General features: G+C 45.1%; 1 protein-coding gene across 35 annotated transcripts in view; it reads right to left on the reverse strand.

The window, feature by feature from the left end:
• ARHGEF28 (Rho guanine nucleotide exchange factor 28) overlaps window positions 1–18,833 on the reverse strand; it is a 273,643-nt gene that overhangs the window by 127,592 nt on the left and 127,218 nt on the right. For 26 of the 35 annotated variants that reach the window (XM_070569821.1, XM_070569819.1, XM_070569810.1 and 23 more), the window contains 5 exons: window positions 17,373–17,556; window positions 14,782–14,962; window positions 11,882–11,954; window positions 5,738–5,790; window positions 5,088–5,148 (listed from right to left, as the gene is read on the reverse strand). In XM_070569821.1, the coding sequence (XP_070425922.1) occupies window positions 5,088–5,148; window positions 5,738–5,790; window positions 11,882–11,954; window positions 14,782–14,962; window positions 17,373–17,556 (552 nt within the window). The remainder of the gene's footprint in view (window positions 1–5,087; window positions 5,149–5,737; window positions 5,791–11,881; window positions 11,955–14,781; window positions 14,963–17,372; window positions 17,557–18,833) is intronic. The other 9 variants (XM_070569840.1, XM_070569812.1, XM_070569811.1 and 6 more) reach the window with 1 other exon arrangement.

Genomic DNA, 18,833 nt, shown 5'->3' on the forward strand with positions numbered 1-18,833 from the left:
CCACTGACATGGGTCCTAGATCTTAAGACTGCACACTTCAGATCCTGTTTAGAGCCATCTGAAAACTGTTTTCACAAGCAACTTAAAATTGCTATTTTATAAGCTCTTATAGCTTAGTAGCATTCATTCCATTTCCAGACTTTTAGTCAACATAAGAAAAGGAAGACTAACCAGTTAGTGCTACGTGGTGGTGGCTTGTCAGACTAGCACTATTGACCACACTGTCTCCACCCAGCTCACCACCGAAATCCATGGCCCAGACCTCTCCGAGATATCCCCACCAACGGAGATCTTGAAAAAAGACTTCACCCCACACCTAACATTCTGTTCTGGAGGGGCTGTCCCGATGGGACTCCTGAGCACTTCTTCTGGCTTCCCTTTGCTGCTGTTGTCCTCAGCCTTCCTGTGTGGGCCCTCTGCTGCTCCCTCTGGTCCCGTCCACAGTCAGGAAAGGTCTGCATCGTCTAGGGTGAGCAATCTGAGCGCCTCACTTCCTACTGTTTGTTTCTGTCTGTTTCTGCTTCCTTCTTTTCCCGATTGGTCTGGATGGGTTTTTTTTTAGGTATCAAGTCAGGCTTCCTCCACATCCAGCTTTGGTTCATCTGTCTCCGTGGTGCCCACCCTCCCTGTCCCAGCACCCACTAACAGGTTCTCTTTTTCTTATATTACACATAAGTAACAAACAATAGTAGCAATGAAGTGACCCAAAGTATTAAAGAATAACTGTGATTCGAGCCTGAGGATATACTGACATCCAGGCTGCTCTACAAAACCAAATACATATTACAGAAAGGAGGGTTTTGCCCTAGCTGATAAATATCTGTGGGGAGAATCTATGACCTTTTCCTTTTCTTCTTACAAAAGTAATCCATCTTTTTCGATAGAAAAATTTACAGTACCATTTTAAGCTATCTTCTAAAACAGAGCTTACTTTTGGCATATGTTAAATCAATAAAGCAGGACCCAAATTCTGTTGTTTACATGATCACAACTATATAAAAAATAGATGCATAGGAAAAATCCTGGTAGAAAATATACCAAAATTTAATAGTAGCTGCTTTGGGGTAGGATGATTACAGGGATGTTTTTCTCTTTTTCTACTCTTTCTAAAATTTTTAATTTTTCTACTATGAGCATTTATTTTTTTTATTTAAAAAGACTATTTTTTCCAAATGGCTCAATTATCACCATATTCTGTTTAAAGTCTTCTGTGGCACTCGCGCTAAGCCCAGTTTCTGCAAGCCAAACCTGGAAAAGCAGACACAGTGCTGCTTCATGCCCAGAGCTTCAAGGTCCCAGGACTTCCCAAGCAAGGAGGATGACGCCAGCCAATTCCATCCCCACCTCCCCTAGGGTCTCTCTACCTCCCTGCCACCTTCCCCCAAGGGGAAAGTTAAAACACGCTCACATGGCTCTTGTTTGAACATATCAGTTTCACCAGTCTTTCATTTTTTTCCATCCAAATACTCATACAATAAACAGCCTTAGCCAAGTAAGTTCGAAGTCATCTTTACTCCAGTGCAGACCACAGCTAAAATAAATTATTGCAGGAAAATCGGCTTTGGTGTCAGCGTCACTAAATCCGGTCTGTCACACACAACCTCATTCACACTCTTGAATATCACCTGCTGAGAAAGCAGGAGTGTCACCTCCCAGGAGCTCCCGTAATTCACCTCAGACACTGGCACTCTTGTTTCTCAATCCTCAAGCAGGAGCTTCACTTTTCACAGAAAACCTTACTCTCTAACCAGCCGCACATCTTCATTGTTTCAGAGTCGACCTTTCAAAAGTAGAGTTTGCGAGGCAGCATCTCATCAAGCCATTTCCAGCTCTGCTGATTCAGTGATGGTTTCTGCATCTTCGTTCGCAGTAGATTCCAACAGGGCAGCCGAAGCTCACCCACCCCAGGACCTCCCACAGGCTGTCCCCTTGCTCCCGCTGGATGTTCACGTCCCTTCTCGGCACAGCATTTGCTGCTGCCCACTATTGACCTTCTACTTCTTAATCATATTTAGTCCCATATACTTGAGCCAAATGGACCCTTTCTTCCTTCTTAATTTCCGTAGTGACCCTTTTCATCTGCCTTCACTTCTTCCACTTCCTCCAAGTGCTTTGCCCTCTCCCCTATTCTGCCCGCCTGCACTGAGAAGGAACCGGACGCTGAGGAGTCCTGCTCTCCACCGTAGCAGCAACAGAACTGGATCCCAGCCCTCCAACTGATATTCTCCCCTTGGAGCAAAATGCCAGGCCCGTCGGCATCCACAGAATGGGGCCACGGCTCCTGGACTCATCACAAATGTAACCTTACTGTCACTACCTGCTGCGATGGTCCTGGGGCACTGGCTTAGACGAGCTTACCAGCTGTCACCCACCCGAGACGTCATTCCTCCAACCAACAGTCATTTTCAGGATATAAACTAACGGCCAGTATGATTCTTGATGCTCTGACGGGTCAACAACACAAAGAGAACATCCAGTGCAATAAACTAAATAAAATTTAAAAGTCAGTTTCTCGGCGACGCATCACAGGCTCAATAGACATACGTGGCTACTGTCTACCCTACCGAATAGTGCAGATATGGAACGTGTCCACCATCACGGAAAGGTCTATGAGGTCACTAGACTCATATCAACCATGTTAAATGATACAAGTCAGCAAAGACACAGACCTCGACCCCGCATTTATCAGCATTTCCTTAGAGCCTGAGCAGAATACAAGCACATAGAAAATAACACAACCGCTGCAAGGCAGCCTTGGGGAAAGCCGTTTTCAGTCCCAGCCTCCAGCTCACCATCTGACTGTTGCTCCCTGCTTGCTGCCCCCTTCTCCGTCTCAGAAGGTTCTTTTAAAATCAATTATCATTTTCTTTGCATAAAGTCAGGTGACTTTTTTTAATCCAAAAAGTTTAAATGAACAAAAAAGCAAATGCTAGCACAGGGAACAATCATTCATGAGCCTTTTCATAAAACACCGGAGTAGAGTCAGACACACGTCACTCTCCAGTTCTTCACTGCAATCCTCCTCAGACACGACGATGTTACCGACGAGACCCTCCGGGTAGGTCAAGCCGCTACAGTTTCCCTAACATGTGTCTTCTCACATGGCAGGGACACCAGTTTGAGAATGGAGTGAGTTTTTAAAGCCCAGAATTAAAATAATCCTGTTATTTCATACTTTTAAGAGCCAACACTCCTCCCCCACCAGCAATCTGTCTTGGTAAACATTCTTCAAAGCTGACATTCCTGGAAGCGTGATGCAACTGTAGACGAGACATCCTGTGTGCAGGAGCCACAGCACCGCTCCCGCTCCAGAGGCTCACAGCAGTCCTCCATGCGGAGATGTTTACTTTCCTTTCACTTTCCTCTTCCCCCCTCCTGGAAGTGAATTATTACTCTGACCTTGTACGGCAGAGATATTAAAGGCATGCCTATTGCTTGGTACAGGCTGTTTCTGTTCCAATTTCAGCAGAACCTCAGGCAGGGAGATGCTGAGGCCACCTCTGACTTGTGGCCAAGCTACCAGCAGCCCAACTGACCAACGCTGAGGGTGCTTCCTCCATGCTCTGCTTTATTCATGAGTTCCCAACTGTTGTGATTGCTGTGTGGCGTGCCTGCCAAACGCGCCGGCAATGCTCCCCTGGCCTCCAGCGGGCCCTCTGCCCCGCCAGGCTCTGCAGGCCCACTGCCTGCATCATCAAACTCACCCTGGGCATTGCCTTGCTCTTCCCTGACCTCATGTCAGCCTGAGCACTGGGCTGCCGCCAGCGCCGCCACCACCTCACCCCCTGCAACTCTTCATGCTGCTCTGCCCAGGTGCCTTCCAGGTGTGTGAGCTGCCTCAGCTTCGCAGAGCTGCAAGAAACCAACTGGGAAGTTTTGTGCTTATCTGCTTCCCACTTAGCAGCCCCGAGGTCTTCACAGACCACCCAGGTGCCCAGACAAGGCATCTGCTGATAGCCTAGCCTGCGTATGTCCTCAAATCCCCAAAAGCTTCATGAGGCTCTAACTTAGAACGTAAGTCTGGATCCCCGATTAACCCCAAAGAACTAGAAAACGCCCAGGGAGGAGATTTGGGGAGGTGCCCTCAGGGAATTGTGAATTAGAATGCTTTTGAGCAGATGAGAATTCCCAGGTCCATGGGAGGAAACACCTTCACTGGCCAACGGAGCTTCTGGCTCCTCTGAAAGGACACTCACATCACACTCACACCCCAGGACAAGCATCTGGTCTTTTCCTGAGTCCAGGGGCTAAGATGACACAGGCTCAGCTCCGAGGGGTCCCACTGGGTATCAAAACAGGATAGTGGCAAGCCTGGGGATGTGGGGCCCGGCGGAATGAAGGGATCAGTCTGAATTCCACCAGTGACTCCACCAGTGGCCTCACCTGAAATGGAAGCTGGTCATGCCTGCCTACTTCATAGGAACCAGGTAACATGACAAACGCCAAGCCAGCATCTGGCTCAGAGTGAAACTGCTCAGGAAAAGCTTTGATCGCCTTCTTTGTTTTGATTTGTTTTGTTTTTTAGATCCTAAATGGAGACTCAACCCCTGAAGCTGGATTTTAAAAAGTCACCTGATGGGGCCAGTCCGGTGGCACAGCAGTTAAGTGCACACATTCCGCTTCTCGGCGGCCTGGGGTTCTCGGGTTCAGGTCCCCGGTGCGGACATAGTACCGCTTGGCAAAAGCCATGCTGTGGTAGGCGTCCCACATATAAAGTAGAGGAAGATGGGCATGGATGTTAGCTCAGGGCCAGTCTTCCTCAGCAAAAAGAGGAAGATTGGCAGTAGTTAGCTCAGGGCTAATCTTCCTCAAAAAAAAAAAAGTCACCTGACTATCTGCAAAGAAAATGATAATCGATTCTAAAAGAACCTTCTGAGACAGAGAAGGGGGCAGAAAGCAGCAAGCAAGAGTCAGATGTTGAGCTGACTGATGCTGCAAGGAACATTGAATTGGCTGGGTTTCAAGAGAGAGATGAGGCTCCCAGGAAGGAAGATTTTATTTTAAACCGTATTTTTTTTTTGTCCTCTGTATACCTGGGTCTGTGATACCCTTGTGAGTGCAGGGGAAAGCAACATCTCAGAACATACCCAAATCTAGACTGTCCCGGTCTTCATACTCATTCAGTTGAACTGCCAGGCTTTTCGCACACTGGAAAAGAAAAGGTCAGATGGGTGTCTAAAACATTATTTACATGATCCACTAATGTTTGTTTCTTTAATTTCATAAACTGGAAAAACCACCTTAGAAAACATCAGTAAAGACATGTCACATGTACCCCCACGTTTAAACAGAAAACTAGTCTTGTACTTAATTAATATTGAAGCTAAAAATAAAAAAAGGCTCCATCTCAGGCTGGAACATGCCTGGAAGCTATCTGCCATAATTTTATTCTCAGAGAATACTTCCCAGGTTTATTCTCACAGTCGCGTGGTTGGCCAACATCTGTAGAGAGCATCTTCAAGTACAAATTTGTCTTGGAAAATGTACTCAATCACCTTGAACGTACAACTACAACCCAGGAAGACAGCTAGGGTTGGCCACAAAGAGCAAAGATTGAAAACTCAATAAAGGAAACAATTGTAAATTATTCTGAATGTGGCTTGGGGCACATCCCTGGGGGTTTGGTATTTTGGGGGGGGGGGGGGGGAGGGTTCTATTTTTATTACCACTAGAGCATCACTTCCACCTCAACTCTGCAGAGAAGGGCAAAGAAGACAGACCGGCGGGGAATCCTTACCTTTACATCCTCCTCCTCAGGAAATGATCTGCCAGACACCAAATCCTTAATCTCTGCAAAAGGAATAAGTCTCATCAGGATCTGCTGGTAGGAGCTTTCGTTAAAAAGAAGAAGGAACTGGATGACAGATAGAAATGAGCTGCCCAGCAGCCGGCTGTGCTGGGCTACGTTTTTAGATTAGATTTCTTAAAAACCAGCTCTCTGCAGAGCATCTGATGACCAGACTGCCCACACTCTGCTATTATTTGTGCAGACCGAGATGTAAACAAGACCAGGGGCTCTCACAGGAAATCCTGAGGAAAAAAACGATCATTAAATAAATAAATGCCCTATATTCAGAAGAAAGGCTGTTCCCTGTCCGAAAGCTCTTCAAAATCACACAGATTCTAAGGACATGACTCACGCCCACCTGAGGAAGGAAACTCACACGTCTATTTCCTCAAATACTGCAGATTTCATATACGTTTCACAACAGCAATAACTCACTCTAGGTGAGGTCTGGCCCTTCCTCGCACCTCGCTGGAAGTCGCGGACACCAGCGCAGCCCCTGGGCTCCGACTCGGACAGTGTCAGGCTGAGCTAAACAAGCCCAGGCTGGCCGTGCCTTCGTTCTGATTAAAGGCTTTCCTGGAAACATCAGTGGTCGGGATGTTCTGGGGTGAACAGGAAGGCACAGTTAAGAGCTGTTTTTCTCTGTGTCTTGACTGATTGGTTCTCTTCCCAAACCGCTCAGCTGCCCGTAAACAAGAGCCACTGTTGTCAAAATAACTACCAAAAGCAGGTTTGGGCCTGGGGGGAAATCAAAGTGTTGGGCACCCCTAGCAAGGGCTGATGGCTAAAAATCTTTACCCTGAATGCGTATTAAAATGCCACATCTTGGGTCCCAGGCTTCTGGACCCTCAGCCTCCCTGCCCAGGGCATTAACTGGATGCTCCCTGCTCCACTTTGCAGCTCTGATTAATTTATGTCACCTCAGGCCTCAAACCTCCACGTGGATTTATTCAAGCTCTTCTTACTGCTAGGGGTTCTCATTCACGTTTCTGCTTAGAAAAAGTATAAGGTTTTCATTTACGTGGCTTCCCACCATGAATCATAATAAGGGGAGGATGGAGCAGAGAAGTCAGCAATCCCAAAGTCAGGATATGTTTTAAAACTCTGCATAACAATTGCTTTGAATTTGCTTTGTATCCAATAAGCTAATTAATAAGATATGTGCACTCCACTATAGTATACTGCTCTTGAACTCATAATGCATACTAGCTTCTAAAATGAAAAGAGAAAAAGCAATAGCCTCAGTTTCGTATGGTCAAGTCAACTGACCTTGATAGGGACTAAGGAAGGACACGGCGGTAGCTGACACCCAGCCTGGAAGCTTCTGTTCCCGGGAGGTTCCGCCTACCTTTAAATGCACACCCCACACGAGGCCTCCAGGTGGCAGCAGAGTAACATGTTCGCGAACAGCATGGCCAGTGATATGAACGTCAAGATGGACCAGCTCACCCTTCGAAACCCTGCTGTTTAAGCGGCAAAGCCCAAAACACTAAGTGAAGGTAAAGCTTTCCATCCCACTGCCTAGAAGCAGAAAACTGATGCGAAGCACCTACCATGGAATTTACCACATTATAGGAGCACAGTAAGGGTTTTGTTTCAAAACACGCATACCCTAACCTGAACAACTGGGTACGTGGGGAAGATACCACCGAGATGCTAAAAAAGCAGGCGAGGGCAACCAGAACCACAATTTCCACAGACACGTCTGCACAGACGTCTAGAGAGTCACTCACATTTTTATTTTGCCCTTTATGGGATATTCCTTTAAAGGCATTTCAGACCATAAGCTCTCAAATGATAATGATTCTGCATTTCTAAAGAATTCTGTACTGAGAGATCTATCAAGAATAGGACACGTTTTATTCAAGATCGCTAACGAAGGAGGCTCCGTGGTCTGGTAATCTGGGCGCAGTAACACATCCGGTACTGTGCTCAGATCCCAGCTTCTTGCCCCCTCAAAAAGCTCATCTGTGTACACTGCCAGTGTACATTTTTCCTTATAGGCTAATGCAATTTTGTTTTATTTTCAAATACTACAAATTATACTAAAATAGAAAAATCTTCATAAAATTTCTACATCATTTTTTAAATAACATACAAATTTTTAAAACCTTTATCCTAAAATCATCAAAAATATCTGGGGCCATGTGCGGATTCAGGATAATCGTGCCTTTAACTAATCTAGGACTACATGGAACTGTATCTCAGGGCTTTTAAAGAACTGGGCACTCATTCCACTGAGTTTAATTAAATTGCTCCAGGCGAGTTTCTGCTAAATTATGAGGATCCTTTTACATCCACCGCTGTGCCACCAATTGCACGGTGCAATCAAACCAGCATTGCTATAGCAACCTTCCACAGATAATGTTATCAGCAACTCCAAGCTATTCTGTTTTAAAGGCTGATTAATCTTACCTTCAAGGCCCACCCAGAAGGAAGGATTACCCCTCTTAACCAGACTTACCAAACTTAATAAACATGTTTCTTACAGCCAAACTATAACGGAACTAGAAATAATCTCTAACATTCATATTCACCAGTGACACTGCACCAGCCAACAGGTTTCTTGACTGCAAGACTTCCTAGAACCTACGGAACATTACATGTATTCTGAATCTCTGACATGGACGTTTCATATACAGCATTTTCTGGCCAAAAAAATCTTCTTTGGCCAAAGAATCCTTATTTTTCAGAGCATCTTCCAAGATTGGCGTTCTGTCTAATGCTCTGTAGGAAATCTTAGGGTAAGAGATCAAATAAGGACAAAGGCAGCAAGGGACAAAACTGCCAATTGGTGAATTAATACTAATGATTGGCTTATTAATAAAAACTAATGATTAGCTTATTAATAAAAACTAACAATTAGCTTATTAATTGGAACATATTAACAATGAGAGGACTTTTTGGCCATTTAATTCCTTTGGAATAAGTTCCCATCATTCTGGGAGTACAATTATAATCATGAGATTATGGAGACAATAATGAAACCATTTATCACACTAACAGAAAAAGCAAAGTTAATTTTGAGGCTAAAGTTATGAGAGAGTCTTTCCATCAAAGACAGCTGCAGACACAAGCAAAGAGCTTCCCCCGCTCCCACCGCCCCAGGAGGAACAGAAGAACATGATCTATTGAGAACCTTCCAGTATATCTCACAGGGAAAGTTTACTTTTGGAGTTTAAAAAAAAAAAAGCTCAGATGTTTTGTTCTTCCAGTTGAGTCTCGTCCGGCCTCATGAATGGACACTCACTGAGTATTTCCACTGTAGTTGAATACTGCCATCTGCTGGAGTGTGAGCACAGTTTCAAACATGTCCTCCAAGGAAGACAAAGGCATTGCCTAGCAGGCCTACAAAATACACACCTTAACTCTCTGGAGTTAGAGGACTTAAGTTTCTGTCCAAGTGTTTTTGCTTATTGGTTGAGCATCTTCAGTCCAGCTTGCAGGTGTGTTAACTTGGCTGCCCTTTAGGTCCAGCAGACTCAACCTGTCTAAAACTGAGTACCTTTTTTTGTCCCAAATCTGCATCCTAGAGGGCCTATCCCACCCAGGAACACACCAGGAACAGAGGACTTGCCCTCGGCCCTCCCCGTGACACCCACCTGACGTCCTACACCTTCAAGACATACTCATCCGCAACCCCTCCAGTCTCATCACACTGCTACAGAGCAGACCCTCTGCTACGTGACTTTCAGCAGCCCCCTGGCCCCTCCAATCCATTCTCCACACTCTCACAGAATAAACTTCCTAAAATAATGATCTAATCTAATTTGCTTAAAACAGCTCCCCGTGGGTCAGGGTGGAGCTCCAGTCCCTTGTCTCACGTACAAGCCCTCAGATCCGCCACTCAGATCCGCCTCGCTCTCAGTCGATGTTCCTGGCATCAACACACACACACCCATAGTCCAGGTAACCTGCCTTTCCTCCAATGCATCATCTGGGTCCGGATTCGGTGCCGCGTGTATTTCCACTGTCTAGAATTCACTTCCCTCCATTAGATCACAGCTCCAGGGTCGCGTCCACCATCACACTCCAGAGTTTCCTAGAGCTCTTTGCATATACTCCTGTAGCGCTTATCATAATGTGCTGGGACAGTTTGTTTTTCTGCCCCCATCGAAAAGTGTCAGCCCCTTAAGGGCATGAACTTGGAATTTAAGTACTTATTTCAACCTCATTTTGTTCTAAGTTAGTTTGAAGGTGGATTACAAGGGAGAAAAATATATAAGACAATAAAGGAAAACCCAGAAGTTGATTTTAAAATAAAGAAAAGCAAGGGTGAAGGCTTACATAAGAAATAAGGGTAATACAAAAACGCAGCCAGGAGGAGCCGACATATTTGCAACTGACAGGCCAGAAACTTAGCTGCAGGTTTTTTATCAGCCAACTAGAAGTAAGAAACCTGATCAGCTACTCTTACAGAAGTAACGGAAAGCCAGCCACTCAGGAGAAGCCACATTCCCAGCACAAGACCAGAGAGAGGCTTCCCTTACAGGGCTTCACAGAGGAAGCGCCAAGTTACCTGCCACCTCCTCAGGCAGCAGGGCGGCCACAACTCCCTCAGCATGGCCGGCACATCCTCAGGGGAGCGTACCGAGGGCAGTTCCACGGGGCTTCCAAGCCGCTGCAGTTTGGGTAGGAAGCTCAGCTGCGCAGAGTTAACCCAGGAGCGTGTGCAATGTGGACGGGCCACACAGAAATATTCCTCTCCAGGACTACTTTTTAACAAACACGGGGCCAAAGAGTTTAAGATTATACTATCTGATAGATACCCAGAATGCAAATATTCTATGGCGTCAGTTAAAAGCAGAACCAAAGGTAATAATCAGCTGTTGACATTGGTACATAAGCTCAAGGGTCTTGTCCTATTTTTCCTCCCTAAACCCAGCCTCCAGCATGGTGGATCTCAGCTTGATCAGATCACTGTCCCTTTACATTAACAGGTATTTCATAACACCCCTTTCCCCTTTCCTGAAATCAACAGATAACATAACCCTACCCCCCAAACACACAGAACCCTATTCTCACATATGATTTCAAAAAACAAAAGTCAACGTATACTCTAAAATATAACACAAAAGAAAAGTAACTGATAAGATAATACGAATTTCAACATGTAAAACCATTGCCCTCAGTACCCAAGAAGACATAGTGATGTGGTCAGATTCTTGTAAACTGTCAAGCTTTGGAAAAAAGACAAAACAAAGTCAGAACCCATTCCAGACAAGAAGGACAGGAATATTCAAGAACAGAGGTAAGAATGCTCCATAGAGTGAAAACTCATGTTTACTACTAGGACTTGCTAACAGAAGAGACATTTGTATAGGGAAAAGGGACAAGAACCTGAATTGAGGTAGAGATCACATGCCCATTGGGGGAAATGTGGAAGGATGACATTCCTGCAAATGAGTGGGTGTTATGAACAAGTGCGGCACCAACGTGAGTCCCTGTGCTCAATGTGGAACGGAGTAGCGATGATGTATTATAAAAAATAGACCTCTGGGCAGGACTCCCACCTCAAGGAGATTTATATATTCAGTCTCTGAAGCTCCATCAGGACTGCGAACAGTGAGCAGGACAGCCTGGGTTGAGTGGGATTGTCTATTCCCTGAAGACCATCCAGCATCCTGGCCTCCACCTCTACATGCCAGTGATGTTCCCTGACCCTCATGTCACAGAAACACCTTCACAGTCTCCACCCTCTGTAAAAGCCGCTAGCCCAGCACACAGTAGAAGTTCCACGAAGGAGGAACAGCTAGCAGGTGACTGATGAAGGACTGAATGGAAGGAACAAGCCAAACCTGGGAACAAGGAGAGCGATCTGTGCATCAGGAGAGCACCCTGAAAGTCAGGAACGAGGGAGGATCCGGCCCCAGGGGCTGGCAGTCGGCTCTCAATAAACGCCAGTTGAACTAAAGTAGAAACAGTTCACTTCGTTCGATGCTGTCGGAGGACCCGAGGCCTTGTACCCACAGCCCTGATCCTGCCGCCGAGGCCCTTGGCTCCCACTCTGCCCACGGCGCACTTCAAGCACCAGCCAACCAGTCGGTCCTGAGCACCTTCCGGGTCCCTCAAGGGGGCAAGGAGCACGCCTACCTTCTTGGGTTTCTGCAGCACTGGAGGGCATATCTGATCTCTCCTCTGGCCTGGCTGCTTGCTCTTCAAGAGCCTAAGAAAGGAAGAAAAAGAAGACACTGAAAACCGTTTGAGGCTTCAAATACGCAACAAAGAGATAAAAACCGCAGTCAAGGATCTGGGGGCTGGGACAGGCCGCAGGCACCGCCTGGGGAGGTCTGGAGAGAGACCTCCATCTTGCCGCTGAGACCCACCGCCATCCACACCCTAAGACACAGGGATGGCGGGGCTCAGACGATGGGAGAGGACCTCCATCACCGGGAGGACTCATGATGAATGGCAGGTACGGGCCGTCCCTCCGAGACCAGGCTGGGGAGCCTGAGAGGAGCATCCTCTCAGAGCAAGCTATATTTTCTTTTCAGATGGATTCCCCAGAGCCATTGAAAATGTGCAGAAACAGAATGAAGTGTTGAAGCACCAAATGGTAAAACAGCCCAAGACTCGGCAGCACGAGTTCCAAAAGAAACCCGGGGCAAACCTGGGCAGGCAGCCTGCCACTGACAGACCCCAGAGTCCCATGGGCACCTTAGTAAGCTCAGTGTATCAAGCGCCTGGTTCCTAGCTATTTCAGAACATCCTGAGGCCAGAGCAGAAAGAATATGAAAATATACACAATTTACCAAACCACTAAGGGGTATGGAACAAGAAGTACCCAGGCACCTACCCTCCAGGGCCATTAACGCCCCCAGCCTCGCCCCCAGGACACAGCATTCTCTTGCCTAGGGCCCCCTGTGCACCTGAAGGACGGACAGAGCACGTGCATATTGGGTGCAGTGAGGAGACGGCAGCCTGAGCACCCGGGCTGGAGGAGGGCTCAGCATGTCGGCTCAGGGCAAAGACAGCACCTGCTCCACATGTTGAGCTGGGGTCAGCCATGACCCCGAAACCCTGTCTGTCAACGAGGGCAACCGCCAAGCCTAGGGGAAAGGGTATCAGGCAATGCTGGTGTCTGACACCAGGCTGCCATCTCCTCACTGAGAATAAATTAGTCCCTCAGATCAAAGGTATCGTGCATAGCTGTCATATAAAAACAGACTTTCAGACATCTAAGAGGTAATAAAGCATGAGTACTTTATGACTATACGTTATCTCATTTGTTTCCCCAAATTGTAAAGCTCTAGTGTGGACAACCTATATAACAATTACCACCTGCTTACATTTAATAACATCTAACCCAGGAAGAAGTGCCACAGAGAGATTTTAAACCCAAGAATACTATAGCAACATTTTGTCGGGCAGGTAAAAATTAATGACTTTGGAGGTTCTAAAGAACCGGAGCACTATTCCCCCCTCACTAGCCAGCCACACACTCCAAGTAGGAAGCAAAAAAGACGAAGGCTGCCAGCCAGAACACAGGGCAGCCCGGTGCAACTGACGCTGTCAGCGAGTGTTTCCCATAAAATGACAATCTCAGAAACTGGAAAGCGATCTCCCTTTGGTCTTTTTTACTATAAAATTCACTACAAGAAATTACTGAAGTATTTAGATTTACTCCTCCTAAATCTTCCTCAGGTCATCAGTATTATCCCAAATGTGTGATGAGAAATCACAAATCCAGCCTAAGAAGCTGGAAGATCTTCTAACGACGTGAATGTTCGATACGTTTTGCTAGATACAGAGAGCACACCCTATCCTCTTTGGGAGTTTGTCACCGGGTGCCATGCTGTGGTCTGAGTGCCCCCTCTAAGAACATATGTTGCTGAGCTCTGCCCTGATGGAGCCACGGGGAGACGAGCTCATCCTGAGGAACGCTGCTCGCAAGGCCAGCCCTCCGCCCGCCTGGGTGAGAGGCCACAGGGACACTGAGGGCTTAGGGTCTTTAAACGACAAGTATCCTTAACCAAATACGGAAATACCATGCCACATGCCAAAAAATTATACACTAAATGTCCTAAAACCCCACAAAGAGAAGTACTTTATACTCTAAAGAGCACATTTCCTTTTAATTGTTTAAATAAAACCTTATATGGAGTAAGCCAATAATAATCTTTATTTGATATATAATATCTTTGGCTAAATCTTTAATTTTATGAAGCAAACATTTTACAAAAGCCAAAACTGTGATAAATGACAATATCAGTTTTCTAAACTGACTCTTCGCTCTGTGGAGCCTGTACACGCATGCACCCTGTGCCTTATTTAACGAGCGTACTCGAGGACGCGGTGCGAGGGGCGTCACGGGATCCAGTGACTGAACCCGTACACCCTGGAGCACCACCAATGGCACTGACTCGAGGCCTTTTACTCAATATCACATTCTGCTTAATAATGACTAAAAGGTCTAAATATTCCTTATATTCTTCCAGATCCCACAAAAAAATAATAATGATGAAGATGAGCTCTTTCAAACCTGAGACAGGCACGCTATGACAGCACTCAAGGCTGGTGTTTGGGCCGTGGTGGGAGGTGGAAAAGCCGCTTTGAGAAAGTACTGGTTTTAGATCACCAGTCCCCATTCAAGAAGAATCTGCACTCTGGAACAAATGCTTAAATGCACCAAAGCCATAAAGGAGCCCTCAAGCAGACATTACACATGTAAAACGACCCTAAAGGCAACTGCCTTCGGTAAGAATTCTAGATCAGAAAATATCCAGTATGAGCATATTAAAACCCAGCACTGGTAGGGCTGGCTCATGACAAGTAAAGGAAACGAGAATATTACACACATTATTTTCTATTGCCAAAATATTATATAATCATCTTTACTCTACTGATGTAACACAGTTTCCATGCCATGTCCCCCAAGGTTCCATTAGAAAAGAAAGAGTTACCCCCAAAAATACTGTTCCCCAAACAACGAGTTACTGCCTACACTCTCAAGGAGCGTGAGTTACTGTATAACAGAATAATTGAGCACAAACCTTGATGAGAAAGGCTCTATCCCAAAAATATTTCCTGAAGAGTTTAATATCTGCCTCCAGCAAATGCTCGGCTGTGTGGTGAAGCGTCAGGGTCAGCGTCTCTGACGAATGAATATACCGCAGGGAGGCATCTTCGCTGAGCTGCGCTCGGGAGAAGCCCGGGGAACGTCTGCCCTGGAAACTGAAGCATCACAAATCAAAACCATGCACAGCTTTGGAGACACCAACCCCAAGACCCCAAGACCCTCAGTGCCCCCGACATTACAAATCCAACGGGCAAGACGATCCTGGAAAGCCACCTACTAACAATACATAAGACCAGTAAACAGGTCCTGATGAAGCCATCTTTGTTTTTCCACCTAGAGATGTCGATTGAAAAGCCATACACATATATTACACACTTTAAAGATTTATATAAATAATGAAACAGTACTGACTTTTAAATATAGTACTTTACCTTATTTCATTCTCCTTTTAATCTGGAAAGATGCCTCTTGCTTTAATGGGGCCACATGTAGAATAAATTAGCTGGCAGCCAAGAGTTTATTAGGTGATTACAAGGGAAAACAGATAGGATCTCCAGGGAGCATGGTGAGGTTTGGATGTCCCAAACAAGTGAGACAGTCATAACACGCTGGTCCACTGTTGGAAATCATTTTCTCATGCAAGTTAAAACACCCATGAATCTGATGCTGTTGTAGTCTTGAATACACTCGTAAACAAAGGAACAATATTCCCAAACTAAATTCTTGCATATAAGCTTATTTTCTGTTATGTTTTGGCTAAGAACAATTGCAAATTTATTAGCTATATGTGGGCTTTGCGGTTAGTAACACAATATTCTGGATGACTTATAAGGTCATGCAATTGCAACAGTAAAGAAGCCTCAGGAGGAAAATGTTAGCACCCCAAGACAACAGCCACCTCAGCATGCTGTCACATCCCACAGATTGCTCCCAGATTCCTCACTTCACAGAACTAGGTCTATGCCTCTTTCTAATTCTTTCGTGACCCCATTTTATTAATGACTGCTTGCTTTACAAAAATGTAGTATACTTGCAATCAAATAAATGTTATCTTCATCATACGGTATGATGAAAAGAGATCCATAAAAATCCAAATCTTGAACTCTAAGATTTAGAGCATCTCCTCAAACTCTCAATGCTAATTACTGGCAGGGACTCCAGAATCTTCCAGACGTGCCAACAACAAACCACTGAGGTGAGTGGACTCCGAGCCTGAGCAATAAGATCATTGTTACTCATTTAGAAAATGGAAGCTCCATCATAGAATAAGAATTTAGCTTACTGTCTACTTCTAATCCCCTCCATGAATGGATTTATTAGAGGTGTAAACTTTTAAAAACACATAATATCTTCTGGTCTTGGACACAGTAGAAAGATAACAAAGCTATAGACAATGAAGAAGCCAGCCTCCAGGACCTCAGTGTGACACTGAACTATCCAGAATGACTAAGTCAAAGGAGGTAGTCCTGCCTTGGTCTTGTTAGCCAAGACAGTGGGGTCGTATTAGAGCAAAGAAAAGGGTAATTCCTTTTGGATGGGCTATTCCTTTGGCTGATGGTCATTTGACCAAATGAGGGGGGAAAAACACAACAGCTGACTTCTACTCCAATATCCATTTATGCAACATATAACCATAAATTAATCACATTGAGTTCCATGAGCCAGCAAGAAGAACCAGTCCATTGAGACATACCATGGAATAACACTGACAATATTTATGTAGTACTTTGTAATTTTCAATGTACTTTCCCATTTATCTATTTTTTTGCCACATGTTAAGTCAAGAAAATCACTATATATGAATCCTCCTTTCATAAGAATAACACCAATCTGAACCATTCTAAGTAACCAACAATACATTAACTATTCATTGAAAGTGTTGATATCATCAATAGAGAACCTTACAGCTGACAAATTATTTCCTTTACATTATTTCACTAGATCCTAATAACTACCCCATTGCCTACCTAGTATCTTAAGTTTTGTGTGTTATTCACTGGTTCAACAAAAGTTTATATTCTTTCAGTGAATGTCATCTGTTGAACAGGGCACTAAAAATACTGCCGTGGGGAAAACAGAAATAGTTTCAGCTCTCAGGTGATTTAGGAGGGAGACATATGAAACAGATGGTCACTATGCAAACAGAGTTCTAAATTATGATTAATAGTGTGAATCATAATTTTAATCACAATTACTACTGTGAAGTATCATAATCACAAAAGACCATAACATAGAAGAAGGCCTCTCTGAAGAAGTGACATTTAAACTGAAACCTGAAAAATAAGTGGGGGTTAGACTACTGTTTCCCAACCTTTTTTCTTCTTATGGCCCCTGCAGAGCCTTTTGAGACATTTTCTCCCTAACCCCTTCTCCCCCAGGAAATGTTAATACCAAATATATCTGTATATCAGTTTATGTACTATATGCATATCTGTACTTTATATCTGGGAACTAATGGTAAAACAAGCCAATATCAGCTTGTGGTTTGGCTATTTCCATTTTTCCACAATGCTTGGCTGACTTTATAGAAACAGATGGAGAGAAACAATCAAGTTGCAGACTCACTTTGTGATGTCTTCAACCAGCTTCGAGTGTCCGCCACGTAAAGCTAAGTCCAATGGCGTGGCACCCTCTTCGTTGGGTAGAGCCAAGGCCTGGACTCCCCCAGGGAGACACAAGAGGAACTGGGAAAGCTTAGCCAGGCCCCATCTCACAGCGAGGTGTAGGAGAGATTCTCTGTGCAGAGAAACTGGAAAGAGAGAAAAACGTATGATAACAGCTCCTCCTTTGACAAAGTTAGTTTCATACATTTCATCCGAGAGACCACGTATTTAGACATAAGAATGTCGAAGCTGGAAGGAACCATCCAAAGCTTCTAATCCAAACACCTCATTTTACAGATGTAACGAGGTCAAGTAATTTGTCCAAGGTCAGGTGGCCAGCAGGTGCTAGAGCCAGGTCCACTCATCGCTGGTACTTTGCTCTTTCCACCCACGATGGTCTGAGTTCACATCACCTTTCAGTCACATGCAGTCAAGTCATCCAGGGAAAACAAGTGCCAGGAACAGACGGTCCTTTGGAAGCAGACATCGTGCATTTCTAAGGTGTCCTTTAAGGAGATGCTGCTTCTCCAGCAGGGCGGGCTCTTAGTGCCTAAGACCACAAAGGAGCCTCCGTTTCCACCCTTTGTCCTCAGATGAAGGTCCTCTTCCCCGGTGAGAAGCTAACTAGACACCATGGTCTTTCTCAAACTTCACAGTGGTGATTTCATCCATCTACTAGATCCCTGGGATCATTTCAACGTTGCCAAAGCCACCCCAGTGTGTTGCTTAAAAAGCTCGGCCACGTCTTTTCACGTGCCCCTGACAGAGTGCTCCGGGTTGGCCTGTGTGCCTGGGTTTTCACTGTGGGGTCGGCCACTCTACATTCTGGTTGTTTCCAAACTATATTATCTTACAGCCCCTCATAGTTTTTCATTGCTGACACCTAGCATACTCTCTGGCAAACTGAAGTCATTCAGTATTTGTGGAGTGGAATGGCAATTGACTGCTGAAGTCTCGATTATTTGTGTATATTTAAATTGCCTAATTTGTATAGTTTGCACACCTATATTTCTACTGCAACAGCGCAGTGCCTGGAACACAGCTGGCCCACAGTAAACATTACATTAGGAATATGCAAAAGAAGAAATTTGCCTACATTAAAAAAATCCAGGCCAGTGAACTCCGTAGACATTAAGACATGTCTTAAGACAAGCCTAATCTTCAACCGAACACGAAAATAACACTCAAGATCTGTTAGAACAAGCAAGCAGCGAGAATTCGAGTTACACACCTGCCAGTTAAACAAGGTTATTGACTGTTTATGATCTGAAAGAGACCCAGACAACGCTGTACCACACAAGAGTGAGAGGCCAAGAGGGTAGGGACCTTTTATCCTTGCACAGTACCTGCACACGTACATGCTCTATAAACATCCGCTTATTGAATGAATGAAGAAATGACCATGAGTACCCATGAAAGTCAG

The sequence above is a fragment of the Equus przewalskii genome, chromosome 13 (genome assembly GCF_037783145.1).
Source record: "Equus przewalskii isolate Varuska chromosome 13, EquPr2, whole genome shotgun sequence".
In the NCBI taxonomy this organism is placed as follows: Eukaryota; Metazoa; Chordata; class Mammalia; order Perissodactyla; family Equidae; genus Equus; species Equus przewalskii.